The 14,948-nt window shown below is 44.3% G+C and overlaps 2 protein-coding genes across 3 annotated transcripts; one reads left to right on the top strand and one right to left on the bottom strand.

The window, feature by feature from the left end:
* Positions 1 to 48: 48 nt before the first annotated feature.
* Positions 49 to 4,729, bottom strand: LOC115106982 (ADP-ribosylation factor-like protein 1). Its single transcript, XM_029630248.1, has 6 exons — positions 4,624 to 4,729; positions 3,011 to 3,148; positions 2,716 to 2,797; positions 2,378 to 2,489; positions 2,011 to 2,189; positions 49 to 754 (listed from the first exon to the last, which is right to left on the bottom strand). Exons 1-6 carry the CDS (start codon positions 4,625 to 4,627, stop codon positions 724 to 726), a joined length of 546 nt encoding a protein of 181 aa, XP_029486108.1. The 5' UTR covers positions 4,628 to 4,729; the 3' UTR covers positions 49 to 723.
* Positions 4,730 to 4,986: 257 nt separating this feature from the next.
* LOC115106981 (DENN domain-containing protein 11-like) lies at positions 4,987 to 13,499 on the top strand. Of its 2 annotated transcripts, XM_029630246.2 has the most exons (10): positions 4,987 to 5,160; positions 5,264 to 5,688; positions 6,468 to 6,567; positions 6,999 to 7,157; positions 9,830 to 9,986; positions 10,120 to 10,258; positions 10,484 to 10,615; positions 10,852 to 11,002; positions 11,116 to 11,184; positions 11,393 to 13,499. In XM_029630246.2, the coding sequence occupies exons 2-10, from the start codon at positions 5,298 to 5,300 to the stop codon at positions 11,586 to 11,588; spliced, it is 1,494 nt and encodes a 497-aa protein (XP_029486106.1). In that variant the 5' UTR covers positions 4,987 to 5,160; positions 5,264 to 5,297; the 3' UTR covers positions 11,589 to 13,499. The 2 variants fall into 2 exon arrangements, with proteins under 2 accessions (XP_029486106.1, XP_029486107.1); XM_029630247.2 differs by having other exon boundaries at positions 4,987 to 5,688.
* Positions 13,500 to 14,948: the final 1,449 nt, after the last annotated feature.

Raw genomic sequence — 14,948 nt, 5'->3', positions numbered from 1 at the left:
CCAACAACTGACATTAAAGTTTGAGCATTCCAATGAAAAGGCCTAAACTAACAACCTCAAACTTTATTTACACACCCAACAGGAGTTTAAGAAATTAAAAAAAATAAAAAATAATTCAGTATGAGTAATACAATAAAAAACAGCACCAGCTGCAGTAACGTTGCTCAGGTCCTCTTCCTTGAAGGGGCCAGTCAGTTCTTTGCCCCCGACCCCTCGGTGTTTACAGATCAGAAGGAACTGGAAGGGTTCACCAAAAATGGCAGAAGATACTATATAATCTATGTGTGCCGTACATCCAATTGGAGGTCTAATGTGGAGCCGTCACCACATTACTCGGTCCTCTTCCGATCTGCAAACGCCACAGGGCTATGGGCGATAAGTGTTTTGGGACAAGGTAATATACTATATTGCAGCCTCTCTATCCCAGGCTGGAAGGCATGGAGGGGCTAGGCATGGTGAAGGCTTCAGGGATAGGGCGGGGCTGTGTTCAGCAGGGCACAACGTTTTGGAACCTTCATATAGAAATGTATTGTGTAGAACCTGTGACATGTAGAGTAAGGATTCACGTCAGCTCTATTCACGATATTTCTATTTACAACATTTGCGTACTGAACGTGCCCCTGGAAGGAGTGCAGTCACTGGTCCTCCTGAGCGGTCCAATCAGGAAGTATTTTATACAGGAGTTCTGGAGTATTTACAGAGAACAAGAGGTGTGGGCTGTCTTTACTGCCTACTCTTCAGGGCTTCCACCAGCCTATGGAGAGATAGAGAGAGCAAACATTGTTGAGTAATAGTAAATCAACATGCAGATGACATGATTCCTCATCACTAAGCTAAGGACCTTGGGACTTAACACCTCCCTCTGAAACTGGATCCTGGACTTCCTGACGGGCCGCCCCCAGGTGGTAAGGGTAGGTAACAACACATTCGCCATGCTGATCCTCAACACTGGGGCCCCTCAGGGGTGCGTGCTTAGTCCCCTCCTGTACTCCCTGTTCACTCACGACTGCATGGCCAGGCACAACTCCAACACCATTAAAGTTTGCTGATGACACAACAGTGGTAGACCTGATCACTGACAAGACAGCCTATAGGGAGGAGGTCAGAGACCTGACCATGTGATGCAAGGACAACAACCTCTCCCTCAACCTGATCAAGATAAAGGAGATGATCGTGAACTACAGGAAAAGGAGGACTGAGCATGCCCCCATTCTCATCGACGGGGCTTTAGTGGAGCAGGTTGAGAGCTTCAAGTTACTTGGTGTCCGCATCACCAACAAACTAACATGGTCCAAGCACACCAAGACAGTCGTGAAGAGGGCATGACAAAACCTATTCCCCCTCAGGAGACTGAAAAGATTTGGCATGGGTCCTCAGATCCTCAAAAGGTTTTTACAGCTGCACCATCGCCTGGTACGGCAACTGCTCGGCCTCCGACCGCAAGGCACTACAGAGAGTAGTGCGTACGGCCCAGTACATCACTGGGGCCAAGCTTCCTGCCATGCAGGACCTATATACCAGGCGTGTCAGAGGAAGGCCCTAAAAATTGTCAAAGACTCCAGCCACCCTAGTCATAGACTGTTCCTCTGCTATCGCACAGCAAGCGGTACCAGAGCATCAAGTCTAGGTCCAAGAGGCTTCTAAAGAGGCTTCTAAACAGCTTCTACCCCCACGAGGACAGGACAAATCAAATGTATTTATATAGCCCTTCGTACATCAGCTGATATCTCAAAGTGCTGTACAGAAACCCAGCCTAAAACCCAAAACAGCAAGCAATGCAGGTGTAGAAGCATGTCTTCTACATGTGATAAAATAACCTCTGCTCTACCTCTTAATATGCTATGTGGTTATTATTTCACCCACAGTGAGTGGGACTCTGGTTAACCAACTGGAGATGACAGCGTGTTCTAGACCAGGAGAACTCAAATCGCTGATGTTAAATCCGGGTGTAGTAAATCGCTGTTGAAAAGAGCGTCTGCTACATGGCTATAATGTCAAGCAAACCCTCACCACTCCATGGCCTCGTCCAGGCCCGTGCCCTTGGTGGCGGAGGTCTTGAAGATCTGCCACTTCCTGTCTTTGAGGGCGGGGAGGCCCAGGGAGTTGGCCACCTCAGCCGGGGTCATGGACTGTTCCATGTCCTGCTTGTTTGCAAACACCACCAGGATGGCTTTCTTCAACTCCTCTTCCTGAAGAGACAAACACACACAACGAGAGAGAGAGAGAGTCATATGGAGAAAATGCATTGAGCATTACTATTTGCCCAAAGTTGCTCTCCAGAGCACCTCAACCAACAGTCAGTATACCTGCCTCATACACAAATTGACACCGGCACTCTTATCAATGCAATGAATGTAGGCCTATCCACACGACCTACCTCCAGCATGGTGACAAGCTCAGACTTAGAGATGCCCATTCTGTCTCGGTCACTGCTGTCCACCACGTAGATGACAGCATCTGTGTTGGAGTAATAACAACGCCAGTATGGCCTGGGAGAGAGATACAAGTGTTTGAAGGAGAGAGACGAAGGTTAGAGGGAGAACGAAGGGCAGAAGCAAGTAGGCCAAACGCTCTAAATTGTAAAGAGGTATGGCACAATAATGTATGGAAAGTTGCGCTGTCTTGAGGAAGCGTCTGTCTACCTTTCACATTGAACAATGTCTGTGTGTGTATACATAAACAGGAAACGCTTGTTGTGATATTCATAGAAATTACCTGATACTCGTCTGTCCACCAAGATCCCACACCTGGAACTTCAGGTTCTTATATGTCACCGTCTCCACGTTGAAACCGATCGCTGTACGACACAATGGCAGAGATTAAAAACCTTGAGCACAAATGGCAAAGAAAGGAATGCACTTTAACCACCCCTCTATTTATGAGACTCATTCAACTCATTTTGGAGCACACTAATGGATTTTCCATGTATGCGCCTGGAACTAGGCAACAGATCTTGTGTGAACAGTCTTTCAAAGTAGGAAGAAATTAGAAGGAAAAAAAAGTTAATTACTTGGAATGGTGGTGACCACCTCTCCGACCTGCAGGCGGTACAGGATGGTAGTTTTACCAGCTCCGTCCAACCCCAGGATCAGGATCCTCATCTCTTTGGTACCAAACAGGCCAGAGAAGAGACTGGAAAACCACCCACCTAGAGCATATGGACATGAGATGAGTTACACAGACAATCCGTGCTAGTATAGCCCATTCATAGACGTTAACTACCTTTAGCGCCAATTGATGAAGGTATCTTCTTCCAGGCTGACTTTTGTTAAGAGCCGCTTGCTATAAGTGTTGACAGACAAGCATCGCATGTGGTACGGTTTTGGAAAGTCACGCATCTTTCATATCGGCGAGAAATCATTTTCAAAACACAAAAAAAAGGTTAAATTACTACACACCTTTATGGCCGTGTGGGAACACTAAACCTATATCGCCACATTACAGCGCTTGTTTACGGAAGACAGGTAATTACACAGGTGGTCTCAGTCCATCTAGCGCTCCGAACACCTGATTGTAACTGGGGTGAAAGTGTAGTACGTCAACTCGGTAAGTGTATCTTTATTTGAAAGGTTAGTTCTCGCTGATAAGAAAGGGCCATATGTTTAGAAAACCGTTTAGGAAGGGATAATTGTGTTCTGCCAAGGCCAGCGAAGAGCCCGGATCACAGTCCCATTGAGCACATCTGGGACCTGTTGGACCGGAGGGTGAGGACTAAGGCCATTTCCCCCAGAAATGTCAGGGAACTTGCAGGTGCCTTGGTGGAAGAGTGGGGTAACATCTCACAGCATGAATTGGCAAATCTGGTGCAATCCATGAGGAGGAGATGCACTGCAGTACTTAATGCAGCTGGTGGCCACACCAGATACTAACTAATTTTTTTATTTTGACCCCCCCCTCCCCCTTTGTTCAGGGACACATTATTCCATTTCGGTTCGTTACATGTCTGTGGAACTTGTTCAGTTTATGTCTGTTGTTGAATGTTATGTTCATACAAATATTTACACGTTAAGTTTGCTGAAAATAAACGCAGTTGACAGTGAGAGGACGTTTCTTTTTTTGCTGAGTTTATATTGGCTAGCTAGTGTCTTGCTGGCTATATCCTGTTCTGTCTGTGCCATAAAGGTCCAGACCTATTGGTAGACGTGAAGTCAGCATACAGGGAGGCTACACAAGGTTACTATGATATACATACGTGTCACATTCCTGCATTCTAACTTTAAAAAGCTAGCTGAATACATAACTAGCGATAGATAACCAGTGATTAACCTTTGTCAACTAATCAGGTTGAGATTTAACGCTAAATTAGCTGGGCTGCAAGTACTCAGCGTGTTGGCACATCGAGTTAACAGTACAGCTAGCTAGCGACTGTCAGTATTTACGAATCACGACCAGTTAGTGATTAATATTGACTCAGACTCAAGGGGATTTGATAGTTTGATCAACTTAATAACAGTAGCTGTCCGTGAGACGACAATAATTATTGCGTTTGTTTGTTTGCTACCTATTTATGTTACTTAGCAATTGACCCAATTGCATGGTTCGTAGCGGGAGCTGGCAGAATAGCTCGCGCATTCCCAGTATCGTTTTCAAAAGAGATTAAAGATATATATTTTAAAAACGTACCCATTCTGAAGACACGAAACCCTTGATCAACAGTGTTGTAGATCTCGACACCGCACCGCTTCCCTAGTTGAAGGAAATCAGTGACGTGTCGCAGAAACACGTCATTAATGGAAAAACCGGTTTCATTGTCAGTACATTCAACAACGGACATGTATTTTGAAATGTTAAATAGTTCAAACACAATTGCATGAAACTATAAATATTATTTGTTTTATAGCAAATTGTCCCCTTAGTATTTAGTTGCAAGTTCTGATAAAAAATACTATATTGAATGTGTGTTGAGCTGAACAATGAGCTGTATTCAAGATGACAACGTTTCAAAACGTTTTGTCTTGTAGAAAGACCTCCAAATAGCACGTATAATACTGTGGATTCTTGAACGCACGCCAAAAGAACGAAATAATAATTTATGTACACTCTTTTTTTACCTAAGTGGATGTGCATATTTAGATGGCCCTATGCAAAAGGAGCAGGCTATCATACACAAAGTAGACAGCTTGTGTTTCAACGGAATCAATCAATTTAACATTTGCAATTGTGAGTATGGATTTATTTCAACCAACGCGTAGCTAATGCATTACGAATGGCCTCCGCTCCGTGTCTGTACACGATTCTGTTCTCCTGCATCCCTTCGTCACAGAGTCAAGCCGGGGGTCGCTGACAGCTGAGCCGCAATGGTGGAGAAGTCCGACCGGGCACCGCTACTGGACTGGGAGGAGGTTCCTCCCGCAGAGAAACCTGTTCCCACACCAGAACAGGAGAAGGACGTCAAGGGACCGAGCCCTGCCAACAATCGGGCGTTGGGATGCACTGCGCCGGGGATAGGGTGGAGCACCAGTCCGAGGGGTCCTGGGTCTTTCACATCAGCAGTCTGTAGCATAGACACATCCCTCTCATCCAGGAGCACGGTCCCCACCCCTGCGGAATGGGATGCTCAGTGTCTTGACAAGGATGACCATACCCCGGCCCCAGGACAAGGAGAGGTGCCGCACGATATCATGGTGAAATGGGAGGAAAAGGATCCGATCGTGGCCGTGTTTGTGGTGACATTTGATACAAGATCAGGTGAGTCGAGTCGAGGACCTCGGATCTTTTTTCGTGCTGTGCTGCTGCCTAGAGAATGGTCACACCTGCATGGTCACACTCGTATATCAATTTGTAACATCTATAGGCCTATAGCATCCATGCATGTAATAATTATTTTTATTGTTCATTATAGGCCTACTGGTTATTGTTTGCAGAAATTGCATCAGAGAGCTTGGGATGTATTCATTTGAACTAGGCCAGAGAATTGATGACCCCAACCATGGGATGCAATGGTCATAATGTGGTATTCGCCTACGCCTTGAGGATGCTCTTGAACACAAAGACCTCTATATTCTTACTCATGAATCCCAAAGTCACAGGGGATGTGTGAATTCTCTATGACCACACCCTAAAGGCATCCCCTGTCATTCACCTCGGAATATCGGAGAGAGATAAGCCATAGTAGACTAGAAATACACATCTATTGATAATGTCTGACCACCGGCTTTACAACCAATGAGTTGTTATGTACGTATTCTTGAGACTGTCTGGGACTATACATTCTTAATGAGTGAGTAGGAGAGAGAGGGAATCAGCCTGTGGATTTCACTGCAGATTGAATGACTTTAATCAACGAGGGCATTGACTTCATTTGGTAATGACGGCTTATTCCAAATAGTTTGAGGCCTAAGGTTGTTTGGTTGATCTACATGCAGATTTGCACAGATTTCCACCCCATTTTAGGACAGTTGTTGTGGTAACCATAGCTACAGTATTGCCTAATTTCACTCCCCTTTGTGTGTGTGTTTACTGTTTAGGTAACATGTTAGAGTGGTGTCTGCCAGGGGACATGAACCTGGAGGGAGTAGAGTTCAAGGCTATGGCCAGCGGCTCCCACAGAGTCTCCAGCGACTTCATGCAAGTACACCCAGCCGCATCTCAATCATATTAACTGGATTCCTTTATTTTGAACCTATCCCGAGTGCATCTCAATAGTATAAAGTGGCATCCTTTCGCTTTATGGATGCACCTCAGTAGTCTAATAGGCTGCCTGTCCTCGTCTCCTTCATTTAAACTCATTTGAAATCACAGGAACAGCCATGACAATAGGGAATGCTACCGGTGTCCTGTTCTCCTCTGCCGTGTTCTTTCATAGCTAAGCTGATGAAGGAAAGCACACAAGTGAAGGCGAGGAGGAGCTTTTAGATTAAACATTTAGATGCACCCCCTGTGCCTCCTTGGCAGGACAGCAAAACGTTATATCTGATGGTCAGCAGAAACAACAGCCAAATGTCAGGGCAGTATGTTCCCTTGGCTTGACTCATGCTCCTCTCTCTGGCCCCCCACAGATACTTCCGTAAGGGCGGGTACTTTGGCCTGGCGTGCTTTGCCAACATGGTGGTGGAGAGTGTGGTGGAGAGGGGGGCAAGAATGAAGTCTGTGGGTATCCTGTCAACCTCTTACACCCTGCTGTACCGATACATGAGCTTCCTGGAACACCAAGTCAGGTAGAACCCGTTTAAGTTATGTTATCTGTCGATGATATCCATCCTCTCTGTTTTTTGCTCTCTGTCTTTGTCTTGCTCTTTCCCTTTTTTTTTGGTCGCTGTTTTTCACACACGCTCTTTCCCCGTCACTCTCTCTATTTCTATCACTGGATCTCTCTTTCTTATACTCTCTCTTTCACCCACCCTCTACCCTCTCTCCCCCTCTCCCAATCTTTCTCTGGATCTCTCTTTCTCTGTTTCTTGTGCTCTATATCCCCCATGCTCTCTTTCACTCTCTCTCACTTTCTCTCACTCTCTGTATCCTCTCTCATGTCAGTCTCTCTTTCTTTCTCCCCAAGTCACAGTCGTCTCCCTGGGTATTTATAATTATCTCATGCATTAAACATGGTGTGTGAGAGTCAAGGGGTGTCAGATATCCTGCTCAACAAGACAGGCTCAGTCTGAAAGTGGCACCCTATTCCCTATATAGTGCACTACATTTGACCAGAGTCAAAAGTTGTGCTGGCAACCTCTGGTCAAAAGTAGTGTACTAATAGGGAATAGGGTGCCAATTTCAGACTCAGTCTATTTTGTACACAAACATACTGTCGAGTAAAAAACAGCACTTTCTCTTTTTCTCTCTTCCTCGCGCTTCCTCTTTTTAGGCTCCCATGAGAGTAAATGTGATTCCTGTTGATCTGTGCTATTGCATAGTTATCACATGTTATGGTTAAACATTTGCATTTTTGTAGCTGCTTACAGAAGTATATGAGTTCCCTTAAAGCCTATGTAAACCCCATGTCACATAAACTGAAATTAGGCTAACTATTAGAATTGTATCAACCAGGAAATGGTAGAGTGATTTCTGCGTAGTGCATCTTTAATATTATAGAAGGATGTGTAATAAAAATACAAATAAAAAGCAACATTTTAATTTGCAGTATGTAAACTTAACATGATGAACAGGAATTACATTTACTCACACTAATAAACCAAGCCTCCGGAAAATACCCACCTGCTAGGTCAACCAGCATGAGAGTAATAACCAATAAATGGTTAAATTAACCCATGTTTGGGTAATCCCAATTTGTTGGGCTATACATGTAACCCAATTGGCTGGGTCAAAATAACCCAACATATGTTCTGTCCATTATTTAACCAGCTATGGGTTACTAAATAACCGAAATTGGGTTGTTTTTAGCCCATCAATCAATCAAATTGATTTATAAAGCCCTTCTTACATCACCTGATATCTCAAAGTGCTGTACAGAAACCCAGCCTAAAACCCCAAACAGCAAGCAATGCAGATGTAGAAGCACATGGCAAGGAAAAACTCCCTAGAAAGGCCAGAACCTAGGAAGAAACCTATAGAGGAACCAGGCTATGAGGGGTGGCCAGTCCTCTTCTGGCTGTATGTGTGAGAGAGTGAGAGAGTGAGAGAGTGAGAGAGAGTCAGAGAGAGTCAGAGAGAGAGAGAGAGAGAGAGAGAACTGCAGCATAAATACTGGATAGAAAGGAGGGGTCGGGAGGGCTAAACAGGCAGGATATAACCCCACCCACTTTGCCAAAGCGCAGCCCCCACACCACTAGAGGGATATCTTCAACCACCAACTTACCATCCTGAGACAAGCCACAAAGATCTCCGTCATGGCAGGGGAACCGGCCAGGCAGAGACAGCAAGGGCGGTTCGTTGCTCCAGTACCTTTCCGTTCACCTTCACACTCCTGGGCAGACTACACTCAATCGTAGGACCTACTGAAGAGATGAGTCTTCAATAAAGACTTAAAAGTTGAGACCGAGTCTGCGTCTCTCACATGGGTAGGCAGACCATTCCATAAAAATGGAGCTCTATAGGAGAAAGCCCTGCCTCCTGTTGTTTGTTTAGAAATTCTAGGGACAATTAGGAGGCCTGCGTCTTGTGACCGCAGCGTATGTGTAGGTATGTACGGCAGGACCAAATCGGAAAGATAGGTAGGAGCAAGCCCATGTAATGCTTTGTAGGTTAGCAGTAAAACCATGAAATCAGCCCCTGCCTTAACAGGAAGCCAAGCCCATCACTTTTTAGTGTGAGTAGCATGCTCATCTGTTGTTTCAAGGACACTACTGTTGCATTGATAGGCCAGGATGGATCCTGACATGAGGTCTACTCTGCATGCATAACTCACATTTTCAGTTGTCAATGTTATACACACAGATTGAAATTTAGATGTCAACCCTTAGTAGAGTTGAAGAGAGAATGCTGAATGCTGAGAACCCTACTCCCAATCCTAATTTATCATTAGGGGGGATGGGAACAACTGTTCCTGTATCAGTGTTTAGGAGCAACTTCTACCTACACTGTTATTATAGCGTGACAAGGAGAGACCCCATTACGGTAATCTACCTCCAGACTCCTAAACAGACCCATTCCCTGACAGATACACAATGGCTTTACATTTAATAGCTATAAATTAGCCCAAATCTTACGTTACCACTGGTTCGGTTAATCTTTGGTTAAAATGGACCATATTTTGGAATTAACCCTTCAGAGGTGATATTAGAACCCCCTGATGTGAATCTCTATCCCAGTCTCGTTCTTTCGTTCTGCCTGTCTTTTCCTGTCCATCTCAGGCCCTTACTCGAATATAAGGACCTGCATGCATTCTGCTTACATTGCCTCTATGACTTTCAATTTGTGTGTGTGTCTGATCCAGGCTCCAGTTGAAAACTCCTGGCCAGTACTCTCCCCTGGAGGCGTTCTTTGAGGATAAGAGATCAGTGCTGCCCCCCGATGGGGAGAGTGTGGTTACTGCATGTCCTGGCAGTGCCTGGGGAGCAGCAATCAACCACTGCATGCACCCTGAGATGAAGGTGAGAGGTTGTGGTTTACTATTACGGGAATATGAAATGGTTTTTCAGGTGGTAGGGTTCTGTGTGTGTGTCATTGTGCTGCTAGTATTGATGGTGGTGATGATGATGACAGTGGCTCTCCTCCTCCCTCCAGATCACCCACCCAGCTGGCTGCATGTCTCAGTTCATCCAGTTCTTTGGGGAGCAGATCATGGTCCTATGGAAGTTAGCTCTGCTGAGGAGACGTATCCTCATCTTCTCTCCTCCACCTGTAGGGGTGGTCTGTTATAGAGGTGAGGGGGAGCACTAACACATGCACGCGCACAGACACACTGACACGGATGCAAGCACAGACAAAGACACGGACACGGATGCAGACACAGACATACACAGTAATTTCTCAGCTGCGTTTGTTTTCTTCATGCTCAAAAGAACACAATGCTACTCACCTATGTACTTTTAAACATACACTTTTATATACATATTCATTAACTTTCTCTATTTCCTGTCCTCCCTAGTGTACTGCTGCTGTTGCCTGGCCAACGTGTCCATCCCGGGGGTGGGCGTGGCCGTGCCAGAGTTCCGCCCCTTCTTCTATGTCAACGTGGCAGACATCGATACCCTGGATACGGAACTGTCCTACGTAGCGTGTGAGTGTCTGGAGTCAGGGAATAGGGCATTTTCATAGTCGTAAACTTCCCCTTTAATTCATCTACACTGATCTGAAAACTGAAGATGGGTGAAAGCAATATGGTGGATGCATTGTAGGGTTTTGTTATCACTTCTACAACCAGTCTATTTCTTTCACATCTATGAGAGACTGAGCGGAATACACTTGAGACTTTTTACCCTCATTACAATAAACCTGAGGGGCTTGTGTGTGTAGGCACCACAGAGAAGATCTTTGAGGAGAAGCGGGACCTGTACGACGTCTATGTGGATAACCAGAATGTGAGGACGACCAGAGAGAGTCTGAAGCCTTTACTGCGGCTCAACACTGCAGACCGAGAGAAGTACCGCAGACTCACTGAACAGAGGTACATTACAGTCTGCAAAACAACCCGAGGGGGAGAATGTTGTTAATGTTATCTTCTTGTAGTCGATACAGAGGATATAAGTGATGATAATAATGACAGCATTGTGTTTCCAGGCAGATGCTGTTATATTCTCAGGAGGAGAATGGAGACTGTGTGTCCAGTGAAGAGGACCACTTCATTCTGTGAGTGTATTACACCAGGACCCAGTCTACAACTGGCGTTATAAAGAACCCTTCAAATTTGAATTATTATTATTATTATTATTTTTTACATTTAATTAAGCCATTTATTTCTACATATAAACTAAATACAAATGTCCATGAAAACATAGTAAAAAAATATTTTTAAAGTATTTCTTATTTTTAAAGTGACTTTTCCTTACCGTTGCAGGTTTTTCCTGGAGCAGAATAACCGTATCTTCCAGACGCTCAGTGAGGTGGCAGGGAGCCCTGAGCCCATCCTAACCCAGGAGAGTGTGAGGGCCATGGGGCTAGACCCTCACGGAGACAGGCTCTTCCTGCTCCACCTGCTGGAGACATACGGCTATGACAGCCTCCTGGTCACCGATCACCCTTGCTGCAGCTGAGGCCTGGGTGGCACACTGACTGACATACACACTCAGATACACAGACTCAATACAGACAGTCTGGAGTCTGGACTATGAGAGGTCAGAATACTTTGGCAAGGCTGAGACCAGAGCCTGTATTCATAAAGCGTCTCAGTAGTGCTGATCTCAGATCTGTTTAGCCTTTTAGAGCTCATTGAATAAGACTTACATGGACAGGGGGGACCTGATCCTAGATCAGCATTCCTGCTCAGATGCTTTATGAATATGGGAGACCCTCAGGCCAAAAAAAGCAAATGAATGGAGAGAGCCACTGAACAAGAAAAGACTAATGGAATTTGGTTCTTGGCACTGTCCTGTGACATTCATGGATGCTTAGTCTGGACTGTTAACCATCACCTTCCTGCCTGTCAATAAAATGTACAGTACAGAGGAATGTCATTCACGTCTATCCCCAACCCCTCTTTTTCTGGAGGAGTGGAGCCAACCACAAACATCCTGGAACTCTGGAGATTCTGTGCCTATGAGCAGGAACTTACCAAGGAAGTCATGCTTAGGTTTCCTTATGTTTTCAAATGAGTCAAATCTAAAGTCTGTGGTCATGTCCTCAAACCGAGGGAGGATTTGTCACTTCTCTTAATAGGACGTCTATGTTTTTTGAGAGAAGAAATCGCCAAGCTTTTTGTCTGTAAATAGAAAGGGATCTGTAGAATGTGTTTAATTATAAAATGATCCCATTAAGTCACTGCTAAGTCCAGAACCTCTGTGGTCAGCATTGTATAGAAATGGCCATCAACACCATCCATAATCATTTGGTTTCTGGTGAAAGAGGGGTCTTGGCTCACCAGCACACTTTCTTATGATGTCCAACATAGAAATGTAACAACTTTATATGACTTTAAAAATGTACCTTTAAATCACCGCTGTTTGACCAAGAGGTTTTGGGCTCAAATCTAAATGTATGCTTTTGTGTGTTTCCGCAGTTCTCTATGTCAAATACACAAAGAGTGAAAAATGTGAATGAGCTGCTGGCTCAATGGTTAAATCCCATCCTTGACACCAAGAGGTTGTAAGTTCAAACCTAATTTCCTATACTATCGTGTACGTTTCAGCAACTCGATGTCAAACATACAAAGAGTATGGTATAAAATGTAATGAAGGTGGTGGTGCAATGGTTCAATTACTGCCTTGAGACCAAGAGGTTCTAGCTTCAAACCTCGTCTACTTAGCTTTTGTGTACATTTCCGCGACTTTAATTGTCAAACATACAAAGAGAAGTGTAAACAATGTGATGGTGGTGTAGTGGTTCTATCTCTACCTCAACGCTTAGAGGTTGTGGGTTCAAAACAACATTTTTCTGCTTTTGTGTGTGTTTCCGCAACTCTCGATGTCAAACATACGAAGGGAATGGTAAAAACTACTGTCTCCATTTCTGTTGAGGTTGAAATTGTTTTGGGTTTGCGCCTCTGCAATTGTGACTGTCAGAAATACAAAGAAAAGCATATCTACAGTAATGGACCAGTGGAGGCTGGTGAGGGGAGGACGGCTCATAATAATGGATGTATTGAAGTTAAGGGAATGGTATCAAACACATGGAAACTATGTGTTTGATACCATTCCATTTATTCCGCTCCAGCCATTACCACAAGCCCATCCTCCCCAATTAAGGTTCCACCAACCTCCTGTGATGGAGACACTTTACGTCAATGTTGGTAAACTGTGAATGACTGAGGGTGGCAGGTAGCCTTGCGGTTATGAGCGTTGGACCAGTAACCAAATGGTCGCTGGTTTGAAGCCCAATACCGAATAAGTGAAAAATCTGTCAATGCCCTTGAGCAAGGCACTTAACCCTAATTGCTCCTGTAAATCGCTCTGAATAAGAGTGTCTGCTAAATTATAAAAAACATTTAAATAAAAATGTAAACAAAATAATTGTCTGGCTTTTTTTGTAAATTATGCTCTTTATTGATTCATCCAAACTGTTCACATCAGAAATCATTACATAATTGACGGTGCTCCCTTCACATAGGGAAGAGCAGGAAGCCACTGAAGGTGTAGTTATTAGAATGATCAAAGAGCCTCCTGCCTGAGGGGAGACGCATGTAGATCACATCCCCCTCGTCCAGCTCTAGAGTCAATGCATTAGACCTGTACTGAAGATCTCCTGTCCTGTATCGGTTATACCTGCGATCTCTCTCTTCAGCTCCTCCCTCCCTCTCACTGACACTCCGCCTGGCTTGCAAAGCTGTGATTACAGGAAAGGACGCATTAGTAAACTTAACATTTGTTAAACCTACCTTAAGTATAATGTTTTTTTAGTTTTTTTTTACAAAGTTTGATTACCTGTGTTCCCACTCACTGGATGTCACAATGGCCTCCAGGGCTAAAATAATATGAAAGGAAACACATGAGAAAAAATATATATTTTTAATTTTAATCAACACATGAGAAACAGTTGTTGGCCAAATTACTTGAAACTGCATTCTCTCTCTTTAGCTCCTCCACTTCCTCCTCACTGGCTTTCAGTATGGCACTTATGGCTGCAATTATGGTCAGAAATTCTCAAAATCTTTTGGGGCTCTATTCAATCCGTGTCGCAGAAGTTCAGCGTTACAGCGTGACTGAAAAGCAACGTTCTCGCGTTAGCGAAGACTGCATTCTGTCCATTTATCTACACACCTACAAAACGTAGTTAGGCACTGCAGGAGAAATGTAACATGTTTGTGATGTAACAGGAGAAAAATAATGTCAAGGATACTGATAAAGTAAAAAACGTATACAATGACATTCTAGACGATTCTGTGCTTCCAACTTTCTAGCAACAGTTTGGGTAGGGCCCTTTCCTGTTTTCAGCATGACAATGCCCCTGTGCACAAAACGAGGTATATTCAGGAATGGTTTGTCGAGATCGGTGTGGAAGAACTTGACTGGCCTGCACAGAGCCCTGACCTCAACCACATTGAACACATTTGGGATATATTGGAACACTGACTGCGAGCCAGGTCTTATCGCCCAACGTCAGTGTCCGACCAAACTAATGCTTGTGTAGCTGAATGGAAACAAGTACTCGCAGAAATGTTCCAACATCTAGTGGAAAGCCTTTCCAGAAGAGTGGAGGCTGTTATAGCAGCAAAAGGGGGGACCAACTCCATATTAAACACCCATGATTTGGAATGAGATGTTCAACAAGCAGGTGTCCACATACTTTTGGTCATGTAGTGTATTTAGTGGAAGGTCTCCATCTCCATAAAATGTGTAGACTTAAAAGTTTTCATAGGAATATATTTACTTAAAGACATGCTCCTGTACTTTGGTGAAAGTACTTTTTAAACCACTTTGGGCTGAATGTGTTCATACATGCATAATCTATGAGAATAATAT

The sequence above is a fragment of the Oncorhynchus nerka genome, linkage group LG23 (genome assembly GCF_034236695.1).
Source record: "Oncorhynchus nerka isolate Pitt River linkage group LG23, Oner_Uvic_2.0, whole genome shotgun sequence".
Classification (NCBI taxonomy): Eukaryota; Metazoa; Chordata; class Actinopteri; order Salmoniformes; family Salmonidae; genus Oncorhynchus; species Oncorhynchus nerka.
This window is presented reverse-complemented; position numbering and strand designations above follow the sequence as displayed.

Bases quoted from the DNA above. Each gene is read 5' to 3' on its own strand.
- LOC115106982 (XM_029630248.1), bottom strand. The intron at 2,490-2,715 runs GTAATTTCTATG...TCTCTCTCCCAG, and splicing joins GGTGGACAGACGAGTATCAG to GCCATACTGGCGTTGTTATT. The intron at 2,190-2,377 runs GTAGGTCGTGTG...TTGTCTCTTCAG, and splicing joins AGCTTGTCACCATGCTGGAG to GAAGAGGAGTTGAAGAAAGC.
- LOC115106981 (XM_029630246.2), top strand. From the start codon at position 5,298: ATGGTGGAGAAGTCCGACCGGGCACCGCTACTGGACTGGGAGGAGGTT. The intron at 5,689-6,467 runs GTGAGTCGAGTC...TTTACTGTTTAG, and splicing joins GACATTTGATACAAGATCAG to GTAACATGTTAGAGTGGTGT. The intron at 10,259-10,483 runs GTGAGGGGGAGC...TGTCCTCCCTAG, and splicing joins AGGGGTGGTCTGTTATAGAG to TGTACTGCTGCTGTTGCCTG.